The 27,401-nt window shown below is 33.5% G+C and overlaps 1 protein-coding gene across 1 annotated transcript in view; it reads left to right on the top strand.

Annotated features, from left to right (window-relative positions):
• Positions 1-1,060: 1,060 nt before the first annotated feature.
• The window catches only part of AQR (aquarius intron-binding spliceosomal factor), a 98,247-nt gene continuing 71,906 nt past the window's right edge, over positions 1,061-27,401 (top strand). The window contains exons 1-10 of the mRNA XM_051977028.1: positions 1,061-1,248; positions 6,095-6,151; positions 7,464-7,504; positions 14,234-14,269; positions 16,386-16,506; positions 19,176-19,316; positions 19,648-19,716; positions 20,756-20,856; positions 25,579-25,655; positions 27,214-27,278. Of these exons, the coding sequence (XP_051832988.1) occupies positions 1,174-1,248; positions 6,095-6,151; positions 7,464-7,504; positions 14,234-14,269; positions 16,386-16,506; positions 19,176-19,316; positions 19,648-19,716; positions 20,756-20,856; positions 25,579-25,655; positions 27,214-27,278 (783 nt within the window). The 5' untranslated portion in view covers positions 1,061-1,173. The remainder of the gene's footprint in view (positions 1,249-6,094; positions 6,152-7,463; positions 7,505-14,233; positions 14,270-16,385; positions 16,507-19,175; positions 19,317-19,647; positions 19,717-20,755; positions 20,857-25,578; positions 25,656-27,213; positions 27,279-27,401) is intronic.

Here is a 27,401-nt window from a genome sequence, read left to right as displayed (position 1 = left end):
AGCTTCAAGATTCAGAACTCATAATGATCACTTAGCTCATTCTTAAATACATGTAGGATACTCCCAGTCCACTATAATTTTTCCCCCCTTACCATCTTTCCTTTCCCTATCCTTTAACTTATCCTCAAGGATAGAATAGGATAGAAACCATAGGAAGAAACCATCCTCCACTTTGGAACCTGGGACCATCCAGATGCCAGATCTCAAAACAAATATGCTACAATCTCTTTCCCATTCCCTGCTCTCTTCTATTCCTCCCCGCCCCCCCCCAACTTTTCCATATCCTTCTTAATTCTACAAAAAAACCCATTAAGCAAAAAGCCAATCAACCAAACACAAACAAAAACTTCAAAAACTTTTTTCAATATGCTTAAATTTTCATCTCTATCTAGCTGGGGAAGAGGGAAATTTAAAAATGGCTGGAAGTTAATAGGATTGTAGACATATATGTAATTATAGATTTTTATTTTAAATTTAGCTTCGAAGGAGATTTTAGAGGTAATTTGATCCATTTCCTGCCATTTACAGATGAGGAAATTGAGGCTGAAGCTTCTAGTGGTTTGTCCAAAGTAAACAGGCAAAGCAGAAATTTGAACGTGGTCAACCTAGTCGAGTAGTTATAGGTCATAGATTTAATGCTAGAATGCATCTCCATGTCTCCATCTGGATTACATCAGTCTTCCTGATGACTCCAGTGATCTCCTAGGGACTTGGGAAACGTAGGTCACCCATTGCTACAGAATGGGCAAGTAAGATAGAGCAGATGTCTGCTCCCTTCATCACTGCTTGTATGCATCTCACTGCCTCTTCTTCCTTCTTCAACACCATCCTTCCCACTGCCAGCACCAAGGTAAAGAAAAATCAGCCTTTGCCCTCGGTGCTTTCTCTAAGTCTGCCGGCAGGGGGCAGTATAGAAAGAGGTCTCTTCTTCATCCCTGGCTTCTCTATCCCAGAGTATTTCTATGGACACTTCCGTTCGTTCTACTCCGCGGGAAACTTATAACCCCAGGCTCCTTTCTCTCTCTTCCGAAAGTGACGATTTCCGCTCCGGATTGGATCCCGGAAGTACTGGCAGTTCTTCGCCGGTGTGTGTGGAAAGAGATCTCTGGGGCGAGCCTGGGTCCTGCTCTTGCCACCCTCTGCTATTAGGGTTGGATCAAGGGCCGACCGACCATGGCGACCCCAGCGCCGCCCAAGAAGATCCTGGCCCCCACGGTGTCCCAGATCAACGCCGAGTTCGTAACCCAGGTGAATGCGGCGGGGTTCGGAGGAATGGGGATCTACTAGTCTAAAAAGAATGCGGAGGGGGCGGGGATGGAGCAGGGGGTGGGAGAGAACCGAGGACCTGAAGACCCCCGGGTCTTGAGTAGATGGGAGTGGGGCAAGAGGGCGGTACAGTGCTGAGGGGCTTCTCCATTTCATTTTTTGGGAACAAATTCTAGTTCAGCTTTCTTGTCCATCCAGAAACTGCTTAGGAGGCCTCTTTATTATTATGTTTGTTTTTTAAATCTGGAAAGGGAAAGTGAGGCAGGAGGAAAGTTAGAAGCTTTCAGTTAAACCGTAGCTGGGAAGTTTATTTAAATGGGACACTTATTGAGGACAGGAATGGAATTTTTGTGTTTCTTGTTCCTTGCATGTGATTGCTAGAAGAGGGGGATGGAAAGAGAGTGAAAAAAGTAAAGAGATTATTATAGAAGTAATCCAATAAGAATCAAGTGTTTATTGGAATTAGAGGAAGGAAATATAATGATGGACTGAAGAGACTTAGAAGGTTGGATCTTCGGGGCTTGGAAACTGATATTAAGAGTGGTGTGAGGAAAACCGGGAGGAGTCAAAGATGCATGAATGTTACTGAATAAATGTTAGATTAACAGACACAAATGCAGGCAATTGAAAGCAGTTATCCCTAAATCGGCAGTCAGCAAGTATTTATGAAGCACTTGGAATATGTTAGGTACTCTTTTAGTCCTACTTAGCATTCCTTGATGGACACTGGGACTCTGGAAAATACTCAGGATCCTTTTCTTTAATAAAGGGATCCAAAAGAGAAAAATAACTTCGTAAAAAGCTTTTATTAAGTGCGTGCTGTGTGACAAGTGCATGTATGGATTCATGCAAACCTGTCATCAGTCTATAAAAAACCTTTCATATGAATAAAATAACTTGTAGGATCATAGATTTGGGGCTAGAATGCACATTTGTAAACTTTAAAACCTCATCTAAAAACCAGTTGTGTATCTTGTCTTCCTGGTGAAATTATAAATTCTTTAAGAGAAGGGATGTTACTTTATACATCTTTAGTTATTGGTAGTGGACCAGTCTCTTTTACGGGTGAGTAAATTGAAGCCCAGAGAGAAATTGATAAAATGGATTTTCCTCTCTTCTTTCTAGACATGGGAGACTCTGAGTATTGAACCTTCTTATATATAGACTTGAAAAGTATGAAGCAGTGTGATGGACCAAGTCAGGATATTGGGCAGATTATTTTACTCTTCCCTTTCCTCGCTTTCTCTTGCCTGTCCTCAGTTCACAGGATTTTTGTGAAGAGCAAATGAAATTAATCCTTATTATATTGTTTTGAAAAGTATAAGATTATATGTTATAGTATTCAAAACAGGAATAGTCTCTCTCTCTCTCTCTCTCTCTCTCTCTCTCTCTCTAGTTATATCTTAAGGCCCTCTGATGGGTTGCAGAAGATGTGTAAGGTACTATTCGCACCTTAAGGAATTTACAGTCTCATCAGGTAGACAGGGATAAGATACATGGTTTTTAATGGGGATTTAAAATTTACAAAGTACTTTACATTCTTATTTTATTTTCATAACAACTTTGAGCTAGGCTTTACAGAGTTAAATGTTTCAGATGAGGACATTGAATTTTAGATTAAATGACTTGCTCATGACTCCATAGTAAATGTGCAAGTTGGGATTTTTATATATAAATGAAGTGCTGTATTCTAAGTCTTGAGGACCTGATTTCAAATTCTAACTGACATATATTAGCTTTGTGGCTCTGGGCAAGTGATTCAACTTGCTTTGTGTTGAAAGAAGTTCTCTAAGTGATAAATTTAGTGGTTGGTGGAGGAAATTCTTAAAACAAGAGTTCTTCATCATTGGTATTCATATTTGTATATACATGTGAAATAAATAAGTGAATTAAAAGTCATTTATTAAATGTTTAATATGTAACAAAATTGTGCTAAATCCTGGGACACAAAGAGAAAGAGAAAGCAGGTCTTACTCTCATGAAGTTTACCATATATGTGGGAGACAACACATATAGGAGGGTCAGTTGCAATGTGAATGGAAAGGGTCAGTGGCCTTCAGGGTACATTGGGATCGGGAGCAAGCCTTTATTAAGTTCCAACTAAGTGCAGGTGCTAAAATCTTTTTAAAATATGTTATGTTCTATCTGTCTGAGCTCAAAGAAGGGAGATTGGGTTAGACTGCCAGGACAGAGGATATTTTCATGGAAATTAGTAGAACTTTAGCCAAGCCTGAAGGATGTACAGGATTTCAACTGGTAGGGATAGGGGAAAGGACATTCCAATTGTAGATACTATATTATTCATTGACACAATTATGAAAAAACTCAGGATGTATTCTGGAAATTGAATAATCTAGTTTGGCTGGAGGACAGAATATGAATATGAATATGAAGACAGAATGAATGACAGAATATGAAGGTGAACACTATGAATGATGCTGGAAAAATAGTTTTGAGGCACATTGTAGAGAAACTACCGTGGAGTCATGAAAAGTTTTTGTTCATAGTACTTAAGTAACAGATATGTTCTGAGCCAAGTGTGTTAACAGTGCTTTCCACCTTTGAGGGTAGCAAAATGCTGTATCCTCCTTCACATGGACATAACTCAATATAGTTCTTTTTTCTTGCTTCCATTTTTATTTATTGATCCCTATAAAGACATCATTATACACCTACCTTTTCTTAGACTGAAGCATAATTTATTTGATCTGTTAACCTGTGCCTGTTCAATTTCTTAAGGGACAATTCTGTGCATTTAGACATTGATATATAGTACCACATTTGTGAATAGGTAGTACAAGTCTTCTTTTGATGAGTTATTTATCTCTGTCATTTTATATATCCTTCTGAGAAAGGATTCCTCAGAATCCTTTTATTCTTGTTTATCAATCTTTGCATTAGATTTTCTTAGGTTTTAATTGTTGGGAAGTATGGTGATAATTTGATTCTTTAACATTTGCCTTACAGTTGCTAAAGTGCTTGTTTGACCTTGTTACTCCTCTACTCATTAAGCTCCAATGGCTTCTTTTGAATCTTATGTAAACTCCACTCTTTAGCTTCTAAGATCTCTTACAACCTGGTACTAACCTTTTCTGCCCTTTTAAAGACATTCTTCCCCCTTCCCCAACCCCCCTTCAAAACTTGGCACAGTTCCAGCTTCTCTGTGAAACTTTCCCTTATTTTCTCCTTGCTAATTTGCCTTTCCATCTTTCTCCAAATTGCCTTTTATTTATTTTGCATATATTTCATTCTTATTTGTTTATAAACATGGCTCTTTTAATAAAATGTAAGCTTCCTGAGGGCAAAGATTGATTAATTTTGTCTTTGTCTCCAGTTCCTAGCACATAGTAGGCCTTAAGAAATTCTTGATTATTTGATTCCACTATTTGAATCTTTGTTTTAAGATCTTTAGGTATTAAAAGATCTTGGTGTATAACCTGTGTGACCAGGGTAAAACTTGAGGAAAATATGAAGAATATTGCTAATGAATGAACGAACAGGGACTTAGAATATGCTAAAGTCTGAGGATACAAGTGTAAAAGTGACTTTTTCTTCTCAAGTTTACGCTCTGATGAGAAGATATATATGGGGAGGGGGAGGATAAGCTTTTATATTGTGCCTACACTGGGTCAGGCATTGTGCTAAATGCTTTAAAAATATAATTTCATTTGTTCCTCACAGCAATCCTATGAAGTCAGTGCTCTTATGATCCTCATTTTACAGTGGAGGAAACTTGAGGCAAACAGGTTAAGTGACTTGCTCGATATCACCTAAGGAGTCGTGTCTAAGACCAGATTTGAGCTTAGGTCTTTGCAGCTCCAGTCCCAGTACTATTTACTGGGACACCATGGGGTTCAGGGAGTGTGATGAAAGGTCGTTTTGGTTCAGGAAGATAGAGAGATTTTGAGTGGAACAGTCAGTTGTCATTCCCTTTTCAGCAGCAATGGTAGCATTGACTTATTTCTGGTTTAGAGTAAGAGGAATGTGAGGCAGATGATAAAAAATGCCCATTTTGAATAGACTCTGGAATTGTGAAACATGGTCCTGAGCTGCCTAGGTAGATGTTAGATATATAGATATAAGTTGCTCATCCACCAATCACCATAGCTCAGGTTCAAGGTGGACTGCATAAGAGTATGTTTACTCTCCTATGATGACAGAAGTCTTAATCTTTGGAGGTCAGGTTTGAAGATTGCTTTTTTTGGTGGAAAGGAGAGGAAGGATATTGACATTGATGTGTAGAATTGATAGAAGAGAAGGGCAGAAAGAGACTAGGAAAAATTCAGACAATATTATAGACTATTATAATCCAACAAGCAGTAATTGTTTTTTAGGGCTAAGTAATGGAAATATAATGATGATTGCAAGAGATTTTTTTAAAATTATTTTTTTAAATGAAAAAAAATTTTTTTTTTCTTTCCCTATTTCCCTTCTCCATTGGAAAAGAGAAAAGAAAAACAAAGCCTTGTAATATATATACATAATCAAATAAAACAAATTACTATGCATGACATGACCAAAAATTGTATGGCTCATTGCAAGAGATATTTTGGAGGCAGAATCATTGTGACATGGCAAGTAACCATATGTGATGTGAGGAAGATAGGAAGGAATCACAAGTGACTAGTTTTGAGGATGGTAACTGATTGAATGGTGCTGCCACTAGCGGCAGCAGAAAATAGTGAGTTGAGCAGGAGAAGATTTTGAAAAAAAAAAAAAAGATAATGGATTTGATTTTAAACCTAAATTATTTTAGAGGTCTTTTACAATTAAAGAAATTATTTTATTATATGATAATAATTGTATTTGTTTTTATTTACATTTCTAGTTAGCATGTAAGTACTGGGCTCCACATGTCAAGAATAAATCTCCCTTCGATTCAAAGGTAAGCATTTTTGGTTTGTGTCACAAATTTTCTAGATAATGTAAAACTTTGGGCTCCTATTTTTGTAAATAAGGAGTCTTAGCTAACTTTAAACATATGTTTATATTTAAATAACTTGAAAATTTAAACCAGTGCAGAAAGACTAAAGGAATAGGAATGCCTAATCTGAAGGATCTAAGGAAGACTAGTTTCAATGAAGGGATGGAGGGTTAAAATAGAGACTGGTATGTAATAGTGCTATAATTCTTCATTGTGCTGCTGAATGAGAGTAACCTAAACTCAGTTCAGTTTGAGAGAGAAGCCAAATAATGAATTCCTAAATGTATTTGAAAAAAATATTGCAATTTTATTTTTAAAATGCTCCTTAAATAGATAAATATTGACTGCTTTGACATAATTTAGATTGTACATATAACTTCAGTGAATTTTTTCCTGCTATTACAGAAATGCCCAAATAGCATCATTAAAACCAGAGAGTGGGAAGATTTAACTCCAAAATCACTTTGATACCATCAGTACTATTTTAATTACTAGTTTTAGAAAGGTAGAAGAAATATAATATTCCCCTAGTTGATATATATACTATTTTTATTTTAGTTGAAATTTGATGCAAAGATTCCCCAAGTTCCATGCCGACTAGGCAAAACTTGAAGAAATGACAAACTTTCCCCAGAAATCAAAGTATGTCACAGTATATTGAGGATGTAGCACTTTTGCTCAGAACTTAAAGACTGCCACATGTATTTCAGTTATTCTAGATTGATAACTGGACAGCATAACTGGAAAGAATATTCTGAAATATTGTTTATGAATTTTGAAGTTGGAAAACTCTATTAAATATTTTAAAGTGTCTTGTTACCTGTTTTTCCAAAATGTGACACACCTTTTGCTTTGCTTTTTTAACACTACTGTAAATGTTTTTATTTAATCATACTAGTCCAAATAAAGGTTGCAGTTTTTCCTCTTAGTTTGACTTATACAAAACTTTGGTGTTTGGTGTTAACTGTTCTTAGCTACTTAACGTATTTTTACTTTTCAAAAAGTTTGTAAATGAGATTTCATTTTAGCTGTACAACCTGTATTTGGGTTAATACTATATTTTATCCTGCAGTTTTATATTAACTTGTTCTTTTACTTCACATGTATTGTGAAATGTTGGTTTAAAATGATTACACATTGTTTCTAAAACATTGTCTTGTGTAATCTAAGGAGTTGAAAACTACTAATTAAATAAAACTACTATCTGAAAAATGAATAGAATCTATCCAAATAACTTTGATTCAGTATTGCTCATTTTGATCTTTGGTAATAGGTCATCGAAGCCATATATGAAAAAGAGATCGTCAGATCAAGGTAAGTGATATATATATAGATTTTTTTTTCATGGTTTTTGTTTTTTTGTTTTTTGTTTTCATGTTTAGGCTGACTGATTTTTTTTTCCTGTGTATTCCTAATATAACATATATTATGGAAGTAATTGGTCTGGAAGGGTATCCCGAACTGTCTAAAGGCTCATAATAGTCATACTTATCTTTTTCCATCTAGTGTCTGGTTTAGGTTATTTCAACACAGTTGTATTTGGGTTTTTTTCCTTGCAAGTTCCCTGGAACTAAGCAGATAGGACTAATTTTCAGAGTTCATAGACTCATGAGTTGGGAAGGAGAGTGTTGAAAGATCTTCTAGTCCTGCATTTTAAAGTTTAGAAATAATTGTTTATTGATCAGTTGACTTTTGTGACTTTTGTCTAGATTCTTCACAGATGACCTAAGAAGTTGGGATAGTGATGAATGACTGTCTTCTAGGTCTCTTCACATTATTTAGGTACTGTCATAGTACTTGAGTTATATATCTACTATCCCTTGATCTTGCTATATGACCAACCTCATTCCAATTATACATATTTTGGATTGTTTCATTTACATATTTCTCCTTGTGTATTCAAAGGCAATAAGAAACACTTTTTTACATGATGCTTCATCATTTCTTCTTGCATTATATTAAACATGATCAAAAAATGCCATTGTGAAATAATTGCAGTTTTTGTGCCAACATCTGTAGCAGGTTGTAAGGAGACAGAGACATTTTACAAAGGATCCAATAAAAATCCTCCAAATTAGATCAACATGTATTTTAATACAATAACATCAATGTAAAAGTTGATCTAAAGGAGAATGATGAAAAACAAATTGAAGCATGGTACAGTATCAAGCAGTTATATGCATATACAAACATAATATACAAATTGATATATATATTTGTATGATTTATGCATCTATCCATCTCTCTCATCAATACTTTTTTCAGGAAGAGAATTAGGAAGTCACTGGTTATCACGTGTTCCAAATAATGTTTTAAAAAGGGTAGAAGAGGGAAGAAATTGATCTTTTGAATTGATCTGTGAACTTGCTTGACCAATTAAAATAAATATATCTTTTGCAATAAATGGATTTGGATAGTTGCCTTGGGACACTAAGAAGTTAAGGTTCAGGGTTTGAGCCCTGGTTTTCCTGGTTTCATGGCCAGCTCTCTTTCCACTGCATCATACTGTTTTTAAAAACACACACACACACACATATTTATTTATCTTTCCCCTAATTACATGTTTGAATAATTTTTAAACTTTTCTATCCCTTCTTCTCTCTTCCCTTACCTCTCCCTGACATGGTAAGCAATCAGATATAGGTTATATGTGTGGGATGCTGTAAAACACTACCATGTTAGTCATTTTGAACAAGAAGACTACACTAAAGAATGGAAGAAAATGAAAAGAACATATTTCAGTCTGCTTTCAAGAAATATTAGTTCTTTCTCTGGAAGTGGATAGTATGTTTCATCATTAGTTCTTTGGGATTATCTTGGATCATTGTATTGCTCAGAATAGCTGAGTCACTTACAGTTCTTCATTATACAATATTGCCGTTACTCTGTACAGTATTCTCTTGGTTTTGCGCATTCTATTTTGCATCAATTCACATCTTGCTCATTCTTGATGAGTCTATCTTAATAGCCAAAAAGTGATGGTTGCTGATAGGGGAGTCCTTTTTGAATCAGTTACTTATGTACATTTAGACCTTTTATTTTGTTAGAATCATGCTTAAAATTCACACCAAATTAGAACAAAAGATAAAAGTTGAAAAGATACACTATGCAATTAAAGTTACTCTTTTATTAAAATAGCTCTTCATACAAAGCTCTTCATGCTGAAAAGTAGACAAAAGAATAGATCTTAATGTAAATTAGCAGTTTTTTTTTTCTTTGTTGTTGTTGTTGTTGTCATCATCATTATTTCCTACTAAAGTATATTATTAAGCAATTCCCACAGTGAAGAGGCCAAAGTTACCCACTCCATCAAAAACTTGATTTTGTCAAATTAAGATACATAGCAGGCAATGTTTATAATATGAAATCATTTGCAAAGTCCTCTGCAACAAAGTGGTGCAAGATTATGGGCAACATCTTACAGAACATTGAAAATCAGTGGAGGAAAAAATAAGTTTTCAGAAATTTTTGTTCATAGATCAGAAAAATTAATTTATTCCAAGAGTGTTTAAATAAAGCTGGAAGGAGAACAAGAAGCAGAATAAAAATAGAAAAAATGTCAGCATTTTTATAGTAAAACATATTTTTGTCATTATTGACAGTGAAACCATTACATTTGCCTCTGAAGCAGATAGATGGTGCAATGGATAAATTTCTGGGCCTGGATTCAGGAAGAACCAAGTTCAGATTTAGTCTCAGACATTTACTAGTTACTCTGGGCAAGTCATTTCATATGTTTTCCTCAATTTTCTTAACTGTAAAATGGAAATAATAATAACTTGTTATTGTGGGATTAAATGAGAAAGTAACTGTAAAGTGCTTAGCATAATACCTGGCACATAGTAAGTGCTATTATTGTTATTATTATTATTATTATTATTATTTTTTATATTTGGAACCTTAATAGCTTGGTACTTTGTGCTTTGTGAAGAAGTGGAAATGGCAGTACACAAAATGAAGACAGGAAGAGCATCTAGATCAAGAAATATTCACAGAGGAAGAGGGTTATGCTGGATTTAATGCAATTTTGAGGGTATACATAGAGATCAGTCTTTAAGATAGCTGTAAGAAGGTAGGATACCAACAATTAGAAAAAATAATGCTACTACTGAAAAAAAGGCAGTCAGGATATCAATAACTGTCAACCCTAATTTTTTTTACTTCTACAAAATTTTAATGAAAAAAAATATATACATCTGTGTGTGTGTGTGTGTGTGTGTGTGTGTGTGTGTGTGTGTGTGTGTGTGTGTTTATTGCAGATATCTTTGATGGAAATAAGAAAAAAATAGGCAGGCTTTCACAAGTAATATTCTCACTCAGACCATATCTTTATACTCACACATTTGACTGAAAGGTGCAGAGAATTTAAGATCATTTTGTGCTTGTAGTTTTTTGACTATGAAAAAGTGTTTAAATGTAATATTATGTTTAATAGACAGAATGTATATATGTGTGATTATAGGTACCTATGTATATATATGTGTATATGAATATATATGTGTATATGTTTTATGTGTGTGTGTGTGTATATATATATATATATATATATATAATATATATATATATATATATATATATATATATATATATATGCTTAACTATAGCCGTGGGGGAGGTAAGGGAGAGGAAAAGGGAAAAAAAGAATAAAATAAAAAGAGCATAGCAGAGAACAAAAAAATCAACAAGGAAGCAAAGTTGGACAGTTCTCAATACAATATATGCTTTCTTAAATTGGAAATTTATTGTTACATATTTTGAATCCGCTTAATCTTCTGCTGTACATGACATTTTTTCTTTTTCTATTTAAAAATTTTTTTTAAAAGAAAAATTGAGGAACATTAAGACAATTGAAAATCTGAATTTTTAGGTTTAATAATTAATAATTTAGGTAAGGAAAAAGTTAAGGAACATTAATCTGTTTTGGGTCATGGACTCTTTTGGCAGTCTGGTGAAGCTTATAGACTCTTTTCAGAATAATATTTTTAAATGCACAAAATAAAATCCATAGAATTATAAAGGAAACAACATAATTATATTGAAATAATAATTGAAATTCATAATATGAAATAATGTTCATATATACATATCTATACATACAGACAGACAGAGAGGTGATGGTGGGAGCCAAATTGGTGAACCTCAGATTGAAAATGCCACCTCTCTGAGACTTCTGTAAATGTCCCTTTTTCTTTCTATAGCATTTCTTGTATTTTAACTACTTTTTTGAGCTGTCTTTTGGAAAATACTTTGAATCAAGAGAAGAAATAAATTTTAGTGATTTTTTTTTTTTTTTGGGCAAATGTACAACTTTGGTTTTAAGATTCCTTTTGTTGGTGTGTAAATAACAAAATGACTTAAAAGCCAACAATGTTTTTTAAGCAGTGAACACTTGGCTATGTTATTTGAAACAGCTGAAGGGAGTGATTGTCATTTGCTTGGCTCACTGAGATTTATGATGGCAATCCCAACAGCTATTTCCTCACCCTTTACACATTTCCAAACACTTAAAGAAAAACTGATCCTGATTGTATTCTGCCCCAAAGTCTGAAAGTTTAGAAGCTAAGAAACATTCTACCACATTTCAGCTACCAAGTCTATTAAAAAATTTAAATGGCCATTTTTGACTCTAAGTGCCTAAGGTAGCTATTTTCCTGAACAGTGATTTGGGAGTCATGGGTAGTGTGGGAATAGTTTGAAGTAAGATTTATTAACTTGTTTCTAGTTTGTCATAATGCAAAATTCATTGTCATAAAATACTCTTAATATTTAAGTAGAAGCATTAAATATTTTAATACTTTTAAGTCAGAGTTCCTGTTGTATATTAAAAATGTGTTGTGATTAATATTTGTATTGGTATCTAATTGATAGTTACAGGAAAATGTTATCACTTTTGACTATAATAGTTGCCTGCTATAGTATAGTCTTGAAAATAGGATAGTTTATCAATCCATAACAATTTTCTTTCAGTCTCCTCTATATTATCAGAAAATACATTAGTAGTATATAGTTAGTTCTTTTCATTGTTTTGGTTTAAATAATTACTACAAATGGGTGACTATTTATAAGTTTGCATTTTAAGAAAAACATTTGGTTTAGAGATTCCTAATTCCCCCCCTAAGGGTTCTCACTACCTTGAGTAGGAAGCATTGAAAAGTAATCCAAAAAAATAGTGAAGAAACAATGGCAACCACATATTACCATTTTGCATTTTATAGTTATCCTCTCTTCACGTATTCTGAAGAAATAGATTTGGTTCAAAAAAGGTGATTTAAGTAATAGAGCCAGTAGTTTTAGCTTCATTCTCTCTTTTTAAAGATACCAAATTAGATTCAATCTTACATAGACTCCTCTCTTTGAAATTGTTGTAGGGAAGTTTGGGTTCCCATAGACCTTTATCAACATGTAGGATATTTTATAAAAGATTTTATAAAGCTTTTGTATGCTTTTCTATGCTAATTTCACATCAAAATGGAAGTTATTTACTATACACAATTCTGAAAAGTGATTACAAATTACAGGAGTAATTTAACAGTATAAAAAATTTGGCTAGTCTAAGGGGAAAAGAGTATAAGTATGGGGAAATAATAAAAACTGATCCAGTAAAGAGTTATTGTGTATTCCTAAATATAGTGTTCTGGATTAGAGATAAGCAAATTTAATAATATGACATTATTTAGTATTGAGACTATAAAGTGAAGTTTTAAAGTCAGGTTCAGTAAAGAATGACTTCTCCCATTTTTATATTAAAAAACAAACAGTGATTTCACCTTTTCCCCAAGCAATGCCTTCGCTGAATTATCTTTTTTTTTTTTTTTTTTTTTTTCCTCTCTTTCTTATAGCAGTTGGTGCTAAGCTTACACACCTTGGTCACTGGATAAATGTTGATGGACTATGAAATAAAGTGTCCATGTGAAACATCTAGAGATGCTGAATGTCATACCTGTGTCCTACCTGGTGAATGGCTGTATAGCTCTGGAAGCTAGTCTCTTGCTTTCTCTTTATGCTTTTACAAAGCCTTTACCATTTCATGCTCAACAAGAACTCTGGCATAGATTGCTTAGTGAGACTATTTCAGAAATCAGTGGAATAGGATTTTGACAGGATAATGATCTTTTATGGTATTATACATTAATAATGCCTACATATTTAATTTTCAAAATGGGAGAGTGTGATCCAGTGGCAATAATCTGATCTGGCTACTTTATTATCATTATAAAAAATGATAAAACGAAATTAGTAGATATTTGAACTAGCTTTTGAAAAGATACCTGAAGATAACATCTGTTCTTATCTATTTAAATAATCTTTTGACATAAATAAAATAATAAATAGAGAAAAACTGTAATAAAGAGAAAAATCTGATGATCCTTTTGATTTTTTTTCTTTTCCCTCAGCATAATTGCAGGTTTCCTTTGTTTTGTAGAGAACATAAAGCTCAAGAAATAGCAATAAATGTGAAAACATCTTCCATTTCTTAAAAAGTTGTCTCTGTAGTTTGACCTTGTGTGTGTATTGCCCTGAAAAAAAGAAGTCATTTTGAACCCTCTCTGATCTTGAAACCTTTTCCTTTTTTTATTTTGTTTTTGATTTTGAATTTAATTATCAAAAACATAGACATGTCATTATAGAGGCTTATATAAAAAAGAGGCTTATATAAGAAATTGAACTTCTATTATATTTGTTTATGTTCTCTTCTGTACTCAGCCACTTAAGATTGATTGCTTACTAGGTGATGAGTGTTAATAATGAAACTTTATTATTGATGTGTATTTTCCACCATATCTTTGATTTGCCATCAGCAAAATACAACAAAAAGTTGTATTTATGAATTGTATGTGTAGGGTATGTTGTAAAAATGCTTGGAAGTTTAATGAACTAGCCTTTGTAAATTTTGTGGGCAAAATGTACAGGAAAAATGATGATTCTTTATAAAGCTAAAGATTTGAAAAGTGCAGGAACAGTAGTGACTTTGAAATATTGATGGTAAAGCCAGAAGAAAAAAATAATTTATCACATTTTACAAACTATATTTTTATCTTTTAGGTTTGCCATTCGGAAAATAATGCTTTTGGAATTTAGGTAAGTTAAAAAGTCTTAAAGTGTTTCTATTAAAGGTAAAAGAGCTGATATCCTTGTCCTTCTATAATAACTGATTTTTTCAAAGCTGAAGGTCAAAATTGTTTTTCTTCACAATATTACTCCTTGTATAAACTGTTTTCCTAATTCTTGTTACTATCCCAAATTCTTGAAATCATCTCTTATAGCACAGTCACATTCCATTATACTCATGTGTTCATCCATTCCTCAGTTGTTTAAGATGAATCTAAGACACTAGATTTAGTGTCTTTTCCTCCTCTTTTAATCTCTCGCTTCAGGATCCTGAAATTTGTTTTGTTTGTGACAATTCTATCTCCAATATCGTCTTCCATCAGTATAATATCCTCATCCCTTTTCTTTCTTCTTTCTCTGTTAAGTGTAATGTATTTCTCTTCTAGATTCAGTGTGCGTAACTCTGAGCCTTTGTCCATTTTAGGTAGGTGGGAAGGTCATTTGCCTCCTCCCCCCTACCCTTTTCTATGATTTTATACCCTTCTCATGCATTCAAATTAAAATTTAAAGACAAAGAAAATAAAATGCAAAAATTGGTTGAAGATACAAACTATTTTTCTTCTTTCTCACTCTGGTTTTCTTAAATAATATTTTATCCCCCCCCCTTTTTTTTCTGATAATTGATGCTTTATTTCCTCTAATAAAAGCTAGTAAATATAAAATGAATTTTCTCAAAGTACCATGAGCTTTCCAATATTGAACGTTCTTTGTATATAACTGAATAATGAATGTAATATAATTTTGTCAACTATTCATTTATATGAGAGGGGTGATAATATTTTTATTATAGGGTTGCCTGTAGAGAGAAGGAATTGCTTCTTTACTGCTCATGTTTTTTATATTTGGTGCAGAACTTTCATGGTTGTCACTAAAAGAGAAAAACCCAGGCAAGCATGTTTGTAAGACCAAGGGAAGATACAGAAAAATACATTTTGAAAAGCATGGCTATCCAGAAATATGTAGAGACAAATTGCTCTGAACACTTTAATTGCCCTTCAAAACACCATTATTTTTCTTCAAAAGTTTAAGAATATTTGATTTTATTGGCATGGGTATTTGGTTTTTTTCTCTCCAAATGACTCTGGTAATGACCCTCTCTGAACTTAGCCATACTGGTTTTTGGAAGATTGGAATACAATCTAATATAGCTAATTTCATATCTGAAGTTACTATAGCTTAATAGGTTTCGTGTGACCTCTGGATTGTCTAATATTGCATTTGAGAACTTGTGATCATTACTTTACTGAAAAGAGGTCTCAAAATTGGACTTGAGTTTTATAGATATTTATAATGGTAGCTCACATTTTTTTTAGCTTTTAAAGCTTTACAAAGAATTATTCTCATTATGCTTTTATATGATGAGTTTTTACAAGTATTATTTTTCTTTATAGATGAGAAAATGTAGCATAATAATAGATGTTCATAGCAAACCATTAAGAAAAGATAAATTATGTTTAAAGTATTTTGTTTTTGAGGTTAGAGAATTATGTTACATATCTTAAAAATTATTAAAATTTTAAAAAAAGCTTTAGCTAAGAGATATGACTTTCCATTTTCTACAGATATAACAATGTGAAAGATCTTTTTATCTGGAGATTCTGGAGAGATGACATTTGACTATACTGATAGCTCCTTAAAAAAAAATCTATTTGTGATAATCAGAGCAAACATTTATTTTACACTCAAGATAACTGTGCTAAGTTCCTATGTTTCAGGTATGCCTCTCTGCTAAAATTCTCATGACAGCCAGTGCTTTCACAACCCCTTTTGGTTAAGTATCTAATTTTTATTCAGTGAGGGAAACTAGATGAGATTTCCTGTGGGCTGTTGGTCATGACAGTTAATGTGTGTCACTCTCCATTGTGCCTTCCAAGATGAGCTTTCTGCTGTCTCCTCTGCCTAATCTATAAGCAGCAACAGTGATATAGATTAAAGGTAACTTTGTGAACTGTTCTTAGATCATAAATATGGATTTTTCAGAATGCTTTCAGGGAGACATGGATAATTATGCTTTTTTGGGTGAATGACACATTACTGTGGGTGGTAGCAACTAATAAAATATTCTGTGCTTTTTCACTCTCAACAGCCAGTACCTTGAAAATTACCTGTGGATAAATTATTCCCCTGAGGTGTCCAGCAAAGCCTATTTAATGTCGATCTGCTGTATGGTGAATGAGAAGTTCAGAGAAAATGTCCCTGCGTGGGAGGTAACAGATTTGAATTACTTGACTTATTTGAATTTGACTTTGATCTAGGAGCTGTAGTTTCACATTGTGCCAACTTAACCTGTTGAAAAGTAGCAGAACTTTTAACTTTGACAATAAACAGTGTCTGCACAGTACCTGTCACAGTGGCAAAGGTAGCTCTGATAGAGAGCTATTTGAAAGGTGGTTTCTTTTCTTTTTTTTTTAATATTTTATTTTATAATAATTTTATATTGACAGAATCCATGCCAGGGTAATTTTTTTTACAACATTATCCTTTGCACTCGCTTCTGTTCCGATTTTTCCCCTCCCTCCCTCCACCCCTTCCCCTAGATGGCAAGCAGTCCTATATATGTTAGCTATGTTGCAGTATATCTTAGATACAATATATGTTTGCAGAACCGAACAGTTCTCTTGTTGCACAGGGAGAATTGGGTTCAGAAGGTAAAAGTAACCCGGGAAGAAAAACAAAAATGCAAATAGTTCACATTCGTTTCCCAGTGTTCTTTCTTTGGGTGTAGCTGCTTCTGTCCATCATTTATCAATTGAAACTTAGTTAGGTCTCTTTGTCAAAGAAATATCCACTTCCATCAGAATACATCCTCATACAATATCGTTGTCGAAGTGTATAATGATCTCCTGGTTCTGCTCATTTCACTTAACATCAGTTCATGTAAGTCTCTCCAAGCCTCTCTGTATTCATCCTGCTGGTCATTTCTTATAGAACAATAATATTCCATAACATTCATATACCACAATTTACCTAGCCATTCTCCATTTGATGGGCATCTATTCAATTTCCAGTTTCTAGCCACTACAAACAGGGATGCCACAAACATTTTGGCACATACAGGTCCCTTTCCCTTCTTTAATATCTCTTTGGGGTATAAGCCCAATAGTAGCACTGCTGGATCAAAGGGTATGCACAGTTTGATAACTTTTTGGGCATAATTCCAGATTGAATGGTTGGATTCGTTCACAACTCCACCAACAATGCATCAGTGTCCCAGTTTTCCCGCATCCCCTCCAACATTCATCATTATTTTTTCCTGTCATCTTAGCCAATCTGACAGGTGTGTAGTGGTATCTCAGAGTTGTCTTAATTTGCATTTCTCTGATCAATAGTGATTTGGAATATTCTGAAAGGTTGTTTCTGTGGCAGTTTATTTTTTCTTTTCAACAGTTCTCACAGTAAAACTGCTTCCTAAATTTAAAAACAATTCATGTGTGATTATTCTGTGTTTGACACAAAAAATGACATAGATTGTGAAGCTTTTGATTTCTAGTGAAAGCTAAGCACAATTTACAAATACAAATAGATGTTTTTTGAAATGAGATGATAATTTCTTTTCTGTCAGTTTCTTTTTTATCCCACCTGGGAAATGAATTTGTAGCTTTAATGTGAACAGAGTGGTCGTTGAGATTGTGTCATGGTTAAACTTCTGTGCTATGACTTTGGTTATGAAATTTTATTCCTGACCTGGGATAGTTTCCTTTTTTACCTTGTGAACTGAAACTTCTCACTATGCTTGCTTTTTAAAGCCCATGTGGCATTAGAGATTCCAAACTAATTTCTTATGAAAGTTCCTAGATTTGGAAATTATGAAATGATTTTTGCTTCTTTTAGATGTATGTATGTGTTTTAAAAAAGTATGGTAGAAAGAGGGAACAATTATTTCTGAAGAGATTTATTTCCATTTTTTGTACAGTTGCCATTCCATTCTGCAAGGATTTTTCAGAGAGAGAAATTTTCTTTTAATTCCCTAGAGGTAACCAGGATATACTTAGTTCTTGTGTGAAAATTCAGCAACCATTTGTAAAAGTTAAGGTTTTATGAACTGTAGTCTCAGAGGTTCGTTAAGTGATTGCAGATCTGGCCAGATTAGAGTTACTGATTAATTGGAAGGGTGGATATTTTGACCTATCAGTAAATATTTAATATTTGTTAAGTATTTAGCTCCTTAAAGGAGTATAAAGAATTAGATTGAATCAAAAGTACTTAATGAAGAATTTCAGTGTAAATATTGTAGCTTTTTGTGGTTCTTTGAATGAATGGAAAAACGTTTATTAAGCACTTAGTATGTGTGGGGGGCAGAGGAGGTAGCAAGAGAGAGGGGACCCATCCCAGGCACTGTGCTAACACTAATATTACAAATTGAAACAAACAATACAGTCCTTGCTCTCAAAGAACATCCTATTAGGGAAAGCAACATATATAAGGAATGGTGGCGAGGGAGAATTGTTTTGGGTAAGAAAATCAGAGAAGTGATGATTGGAGTCTTAGACAATTGAATGTCCTCCCTAGGAATTATAGTGTCCTTTTGGTTATTGTTCTTAAGATTTAGGGTTGGAAAATGTTGGGGATGGGGCAGGGGAAAGATTCAGATGCAGCAACATGAACTAAAGATGTACTGAAAGGGGGAGGGGGTTGTCTAAGTCTAGGGTTTTTAAAACTTTTCCTTTGGAAAAAAGACTAAAATAATTATGGATAAAATAAATATGGATAGAAAATAAAACTAAAAGAATGAATTGTACTAAACTTTTCTTATAGGTATAGTTTTTCAAGAAATGTCTTATATTTGTATGTACTGTCATGTCTACTTTATTTCTAGAAGATAAAATGTAGTTTTGAATAAATTAACTCAAAATGAATTTATTCTTTTACTTTTTAGATTTTTAAGAAGAAACCAGAACACTTCCCTTTCTTTTTCAAGTGCATCTTGGAATCAGTACTTATTGAAAATGAAGATGAATTTTCTCTGCAGGAACAGACAATCCTATTACTCTTTCTTGATCATTGCTTCAATAGCTTGGTAATTTTAACTTTATTTAGAGATTTTCCCCCAAGCTTTCTCTTCTTCATGGTAAAGTTTAGAGAAAATCAAAAGTTGCCCTAATGGCAACAGGATCAGGAAAATCTGTAGTTAATACCAAATTTTGAATTTCAGTCTCCTTAACCAAAACCTGAAAGAAAAAAAAAAATTAGATTTTAATTTCATCTTTTCTTTTTTCCTTAGAAATTCTACTATGCTGTTTCTCTGAACTTTAGTCTTTTGATATTTTTCCTTAAAGATAGATGTATATGCAAATTTAAGGGAAAAATTTTGTTTTACTTATAACTTGTTTCTTTGATACCTTGAATAGGAAGTGGATCTGATCCGGAGTCAAGTACAACAGCTTATCTCTCTGCCAATGTGGTTGGGTCTACAACCTGTAAGTAATAATGCCATTTCAAAAACATAGATATTCATGTTTCCTAACTTGTCTAAATGTAAGAATTTTTGATGATAATATTAATGATAGCTAACACTTATATAGCACTTGAAGGTTTGCAAACGTATATATGTTATGTCACTTAATCTTTGGGGACTATTTTTTTATCCCCATATTATAGAGATGCAAAATGAATCAGAGAGAGGTTAAGTGACTTATTGAAGAACACAGCTAATAAATATCTGATGTGAGATTTGAACCTTATAAGTATTTCTGACTCCACATCCTGGGTAATTGGTCACTGAGCCATGGAGGTAAAAGTTCTTGCTCTCCTTAGAAGTGTATCTCTTCATTAGTACAATTTTCTTTCTTGCTTTTTTTTCTATGTCTTCAAAGTATTAACTTAGTATTGCTATTGACTTAGGATTTTTAATAGTATAGCATAAGTTTTGCTTTATACATTGAGATAAAATGAAACTTTCAATTCATTTCTTAAAAGATAGTTACGTAAATATAAAATATTATTATCATATTTGTACCAAGGGTATTAGACCAATTTTAAACTTAAATCTTTTTGTTTATCTCAATTGCAGCTTTTGAAATAAGTGCATCATATCTTGCTTATTATTTTCATCAAACTGTTAATTGAATATTTCCTAACGAATAAAAGCATGAACAACAATTTCCAATTTTTTTCTGACATCTTATAAAATAATATGTTTTTGTATAATGTGTGGTATACATATTATTCCTATAATAATTTAACATAATTTTCTAGATATACATTGTACCAAATCCAAATTTAGAAATAAGAACTAGATTTAATTAGTGATCTCATTTAGATTTTTTTTATTAGAAAAGGCAATTTCATAACAAAGAATTGTAGTATAAGGAACTTTGCTTTTGGAGTATGTTCAGGTTTTTCTAAGTGCAACTTGCTTTTAATAGGTAGATGTGAGAAATGAATTGCATATTGGTTCGTGCTTCTACTCTACATGCAATTTAATGCCATCAGTGACTACATCCCACCTTCTTTTAGGCACGTTTGGAATTAGAATTGAAAAAGACGCCCAAGCTTAGAAAATTCTGGAACTTGATAAAAAAGAATGATGAAAAAATGGATCCAAAAGCACGAGAACAGTATGTAGTTAAACTTTTATTCTTTGTTATTTGTCTTTCCAAAATTTTGAATTTCTTGTGGACATAAATTGCGCTTAAAGTTGCTTGCTGGTGTGATGACCACGTATTTTAAAATCAGCTGCAGAGTCAGGAATTCAGGTTAAGGGAAAATCTTCAATCTTTATTCTTTTTGAGGTGAAGGGGGATTAGCAATGTGAGCAGCTGCGACAGGAACCAGCCAGCAGTCTCTTCTGCCTCTCTATCTGCCCCTCTGCCTCCACCCACCAAAATCGTCATTTCCTATGTAAAACATCAGGACTTGCACAAAGAGTGGGCGGGGGCCATTCTTTCTCCAAGCATATATATTAATAGAGTATGGTCCAATTACTATTTAGCCTCACGTGCTTGGGACCTCAGTGCATCAACTCGAGCTTCAACCCATTACATGCTGGTATGCCAGGCACTATACAAAATATATTCATATGCTTTAATAGGTGATTTTAAAAGTTTTGGATTGTGTTTTGGAAATGATGTCCAGATTGTCACTGATGTCTTTAGGTCCTTGTTTGGAATAGAAACCAATAACTCTATGCTTTCTCTCTTTCCTCTTTATCACTGATAAGTTTGTTCACCAGCAGGTAGTACTTCCTTGTGGTATTTCTCTGGATTTAAAATGTTCTAACAGGGCTTGTTCTAGATTTCCATGTCTTTTATATGAATTTTTCTTTGTGACTAGATTTGATTTTGTGGAGAAGATGGAGGGCATGAAACATGATCTCTATGATCTTCCATACTTCGCAATTCAGAATGTTTTTATAGTTATACCACTCATCTCAAAAGTGATAATCTTTCACTTATTCTTTTTTTTCCTTTTTATTTCAGAAAAGATACCCTTACTTATTTCCAAGCCTAATCTCTTTGGATTCTTGATCATGTTTCCTGTTTTCATTTTTTTGGTTTCATCATTTTTTTTTTTTTTTTTTTGGATAGGTTCTTTTAGAAAAAAATGCGGGGGGTTAAATGATTTGTCCAGTGTTACAGGAAGTGTAAGTTAGGAAGTGTGATTTGAACTCAGGTCCTCCTGACTCTTAAGATTGGTGCTCTATTCACTGTGCCATCTAGGTTCCCCACTTTATATTTATTTTAAAAATATTACCATATGATTCATGTTGAGAGGAAAAAATTACAAGAAAAAAATGAAAAATAGTATACTTCCATCCTCATTCAGTCTCCATAGGTCTCTCTGGATGCGGATTGCTTTTTCTATCCAAAGTTTATTGGAATTCCCTTGGATCACTGATTGGCATCAGTTATTCTCTCTCTTTCTTACATCTTCAGTCTCTTCTTAACTGACTCCTTTTTTTCTCCTATAGTTATAATCAGATCTTCCTTTTTAAAGAAAAAGAAAAGTACCTCTATCATCTTGCAGCTATTTTTTCTTCTTCCCTTCACTTTTCCCCCAAAAACATCTGTTTGAATTGTTTCCATGTCTTTGCCCTCAATTTACTCCTTAATCCCTTACAGTTTAAATTTTTTCCTTTTCATTCTTAAGGCCACTAATAATTTTTTAATTGCCACATCATATTAACTCACTTCTCTCTTCTATAGTATTCATCACTGACTACTTTCTTCCCCTTGAAATGTTCTTCTCTCCACTTCTTGAAGCTATTTGGTCTTGATTTTTTTCTTCTGTATTTCAGGCTATTTTCCCTCTGTCTTTCCTAATTGTATTTCTTTTTTATTCCTTGTAAATGTGGACATGCAGTGAGGTTGAATTATAAATAAAGTTGAGAACTACAAAATCAGCGCTTTCAAATTGTGGTGCTGGAGAAGACTTAGAGTTTTTGGACAGCAAGGAGATAAAAGCAGTCAATAGTTAAAGAAAATAATTCAGACTATTCAATATGCAAGTCATTTAGCATATTAGTCCATCATTTCTCTACCATGAGATGGATAGCATTCTTCATGATTCTCTGGAACACTTTTGTTTTGGATATTGGACCTTCATTTCTCACCCAGCCTAGAAGTGCAACAAACAATCATGGGCTTGATCAGTCCACATAAAAGTTCATAGTTGACTTGGAATTGTGTTTGGTTACAGTTTAAGAACTATTTGTTTTTCTAGTTCTTAGTTCTTTAATATCTCAAAAAAAGATCTTTTTTTTTTTGTACACATAATATTAAATATTTTTGTACATATAGTATCATTGGATCAGAGGTTACATTTTAGAAACTTTTTAGGCACAGTTACAAATTATTTTCCAGAATGGCTGGACCACTTTTAACGTATGTCATTCTCTTTTTCTTGGTCTGCCCAAAGTGATAAATGTGTGTTTTTTTTTTTTTTTTTACTCTAGGTGCCTTTAATATATCAGATGTATTTGATGAGTAAATTATATGAATAATGAATATAAGAATTAAGATGATTTGGAGACGTCCCTTCTCATCCAGTATCTTTTACTTGGTGGTGAAAGATCTTTAGCAGCAATAGGAGGTTTATAAAGTTAGACCTATATGGAGTTCTTGTTCTTCTTTATAATAAATAATTATGGTTCTCTCTGGGAGCAGGTTTCTCAGGGAGGTTTTCTGGAGGTAGACTTAGTCGCAGTTCAGATCAATAATTACCCCAAATGTAGCCAGGTGATAAAAGTTCAAATCTTTTATTGTCTCCAATATAGCCTGGTTAGCTTAGAGGCCTATCTCTCTGATTGGTTCCAAGAGTTCCCTTCGAATATCTCCAAATCCAAAGGTTTGTCCTTCAGCTCAGCCAGTCAAGTGGAAAATGGAATGGATCTCTCTTGCAGCTTTTGCAGCTTTGTCCTTTGCTTCTACCTCTGCTTTCTTCAGCCTCCAATTCAGCTCCAAGTTGAATCTGTCTTGCCTCTGAGAGAGGGCTTCTGGCTCTCAATCTCCCATAGTGCTCCTCTCCGACTCCAGTCAATGTTCCGAAGTAAAACTCTTCACTCAGAGAGGGCTTCTGGCTGAACTCACTTGACGCTCCCCTCTCAATCTAAATTCAGCTGAACTATTGACTCGTAGCTTCTTCTGACTTGATGCTCCCCTCTCCATGTAATTCAGCTGAATTCTCCTAATTAGGCCTCTGCTTTCTTCTTATATATCAGAGAGTGGATTTATGGGATATCTCCCAGCGTGCTCTCTGGCCCTAAGAGCTTCAAGGGAGGTGTGAATTCGGATATCTCATACTAAACTCTGAAATCTCCCAAATGTGTGAACTCCAATGAATAAAGGTTTGAACACAAGCATTGTATTAATTAGTTCTACTTAGTACCTTGTTTCAGGTTCTGGCCCAAAACATCTCAACTCTAATGACTTAACAGTTTGTAAAGATTCCAACAGACCTAGAAGAGACCTTAGCAATTATCCAGTCCAATTTATCATTTTAAAAAACTGATGCCCCTGAAAGGTAAATTGATTTGCCCAAAGTCACATTGATAATTAGCAGAACCAGAATTTGAACATAAGTATTTTGATTTCAAATCTAGGGTTCTTTGTACCACAACTTATTTTCTTTAAGTAATTCAATAAGATAGATAATAGGGCTTCCTCATATTTTTAATTCAATGCTTTGATATACTATCCTTTTTCACTCCCCTGCCTCCACCCACCAGAATCGTCAATTCCTATACAACACATCAGGACTTGCACAAAGAGTAGGCGGGGGCCATTCTTTCTCCAAGCTTATATATTAATAGAGTATGGTCCAATTACTATTTAGCCTCATGTGCTTGGGATCTCAATGCATCAACTCAAGCCTCAGCCCATTACATCTCCCGCTTTCTTTTGTTTTTGAACACAGGTGATCATGCCATCCCTGACTCTTCAGGGAGGTCAGAGCCCCCAAGGGGAGGTGATCACATCCTCCTTGACTTCTCAGGAAAGGAGGTGAAAGCACCGAAAAGGTGCTATACAAATTATACTATAATATATAAATACTATACAAATTAGGAATTCAAACTCGAGATATTCCTAGTTTTAGAGAAAGACTCAGCCATTAAATATTTATTAAGTATCTCCTATGAACTAGACTCTTTGCTAAATCCTGATAATACAAATAAATACAGAAGATAGCTTTTATTCTCAAGGTGTTCACACTCTAATGAGGGAGATAACATGCGAACATATGTGTACAGATAAGCTTTATAAAGACTAAATAGGAAATAAAGGAGGGATTGCACTAGAATTAGGAGAAGTTGGAAAAGTCTTCCTATCAAATGTTGAGTTTTATCTCACTCTCAAAGGAAGAAGCAGATCCAGAGATAAGAAGGGAAAGGATTCTAAGCATGGGGACAGCCTGGGAAAATATCTCGATTTAGAAGATAGAGTATCTTACTTGAGCAAAAGCAAGGAGACTGGTATATGAGTAGCAGAGTAGAGGTGGGGTGGTGGTGTAAGGCTTTAAGAAGACTAGAAAAGACTAGAAGAAAGAAGACTGTGTGGAGACAAGTTATGAAGGGCTCTGAATGTTAAGCAACATTTTCTCTTTGAACCAGGAAGTATTAGGGAGTTATTGAAATTTTCAATTAGTGGATGATATGGTCAGACCTATATTTTAGGAAGATTACTTTGATAGCACAGACTGCAACAAGGAGAGAGTTTTGTCAGGGAAACAGACCCAGCATAGTAATAAAATATAGTAGTAATGATAATCATGTTTCAGTTTTTGGAAATTTTTTTTAATGTCTTTTCAGATACATAAATATATCAAATGTTTGTTATTTTTAGGGCCCATAAGGAGCGAAGATTCCTTTCAGAGCTTATCCAGAGGTTCATATCTGTGCTGAAATCAGTTCCACTTTCTGGTAATCGTTTTGTTTTACTCAGCTTGTTTTTTAAATTGTTATCTACATGATTTTGTCAATGGGGCTTTAAAATTAGTTTTCAAATCTACTTTTAGGATAATTTAAATTATGATTATTGCATATCTAAATATAAAGAAAATAGACATTTTACTCAACTATTTGTTATAGGTACTCTGGACAAGAGTGGAACTATTTTTGAGCAATGACCTTGTGGCATATTCTCCTTTGAGCTAGAGAAATGAGTTTGGGAGTAGATTTCCTCCCTTTCCAAACCTCACTTCCTGAGGATATAATAAATTAATGATGTTGGGAACATCATAAACCCTAGTTTGAGTTGCACCTTACTAAAATTAAATTCTGAAACATTTCCGTTATCCTATCCATTATTTATGGGACCTTTGAGTTTATGCATTTTAATAAAGAAGAGAACATCATTTTATCTGAAAGATCTTAAATTCCTTTAAGACACCAAGTCAGATTGTAATGTGTGATTTCAGAGATAAATACTTTGGAGTTTCCATTTGTACATGAGTTAAGTGACTTGCCCAGTCACACTGGAAGTATGTTAGTCAAATTTGTACCTAAATTTTCCAGCCTGTATAGCCTGGTACTTTATTCCCCACACCCTGCTACCACTATTTAGCTTTTGTTTACTACTCTTTAGCTGTAACTCTTTCTTCCATTTGCTCTTGATGTAACTCATTTATTTTGATGGGGTAAATCAGAAAAAAATAATAATTAAAAGAAATAATAATTAGGTTTGATTACATGTCTTAATGCTTTCTGTTTGAAGTCCTTTAAATCTAAATGTTTTTTTAAGTCCTGTGTGTTTGAATAAATGTTAATTGGTTGTTGCACATCAGTTTTATGGATAGCATTTTCTCATGAAATTTTCAGATCAAAATTTGTGAAACAGTAGAATAATTATTTAATTTACATTCCTTAGGAAAAAGCAATTCGTTATTAGGGAATTTGAAATTATTCCCCCCTTAATAGACAAAGCTTTTGACAGTATGATTTTAATTGGCAAAATGTTTTATCTAAATTACTTTCTGTCATTTAGTACTTTTGCCCTTAAAGGAAATCTTTTAAAAATACCTTTTTTTTTTTTAAAACAAGAAGCCTGCTTTAGAGAAGAAGAATATGAAGAATGTAAAACTCAATAAGAATTTACAAAAATCATTTCTTTAATGGAAGAAATTAAAATAAAAATAGTGTGGAATTGTTTTTATTTCTTCCTCAAGTTTCCATGTCCTCTCTAATCGAGTTTCTAAGTAGAGTTGATTTTTTTTGGAATATGGTACTACTAGATGAGAGAGGAAAAGAGGATTCAAGATGTTAAAAAAAAGGAGATCAAGGAAGGCTGAGAAATGGAGCTCTTTTATTTGAGGTTTGTGGTTAGATCTTTAATTTGACTTTTAATCACAACCTTCTAAACATTTCCCTTTCCACCCTCATCTGAGAGATTAGATAGACATTGAGGTTTCAGAGTAGAAGTTTCATAGCAGAATATGAATGGTGGCAGATTAAAATGAAAAATAACATTTGTTTCTTTTAGAAACCCTCACTATGGACAAAGTACATTACTGTGAACGATTTATTGAGCTTGTGGTTGATCTAGAGGTAAGAAATCTAAGGTGTTTACAGTAAGAATGAAGCCGAAGCCCTAGTTGGACAGTGTTTATATTTAATTACTTCATCTTCATTTTGAGCTGTCTGTCATTAATGTCTCTAGGAAAAAAAACA

Source organism: Antechinus flavipes, chromosome 2 (assembly GCF_016432865.1).
Source record: "Antechinus flavipes isolate AdamAnt ecotype Samford, QLD, Australia chromosome 2, AdamAnt_v2, whole genome shotgun sequence".
NCBI lineage: Eukaryota > Metazoa > Chordata > Mammalia > Dasyuromorphia > Dasyuridae > Antechinus > Antechinus flavipes.
The sequence above is the reverse complement of the archived record's forward strand: the minus strand, read 5'-3'. Positions and strand labels throughout refer to the sequence as shown.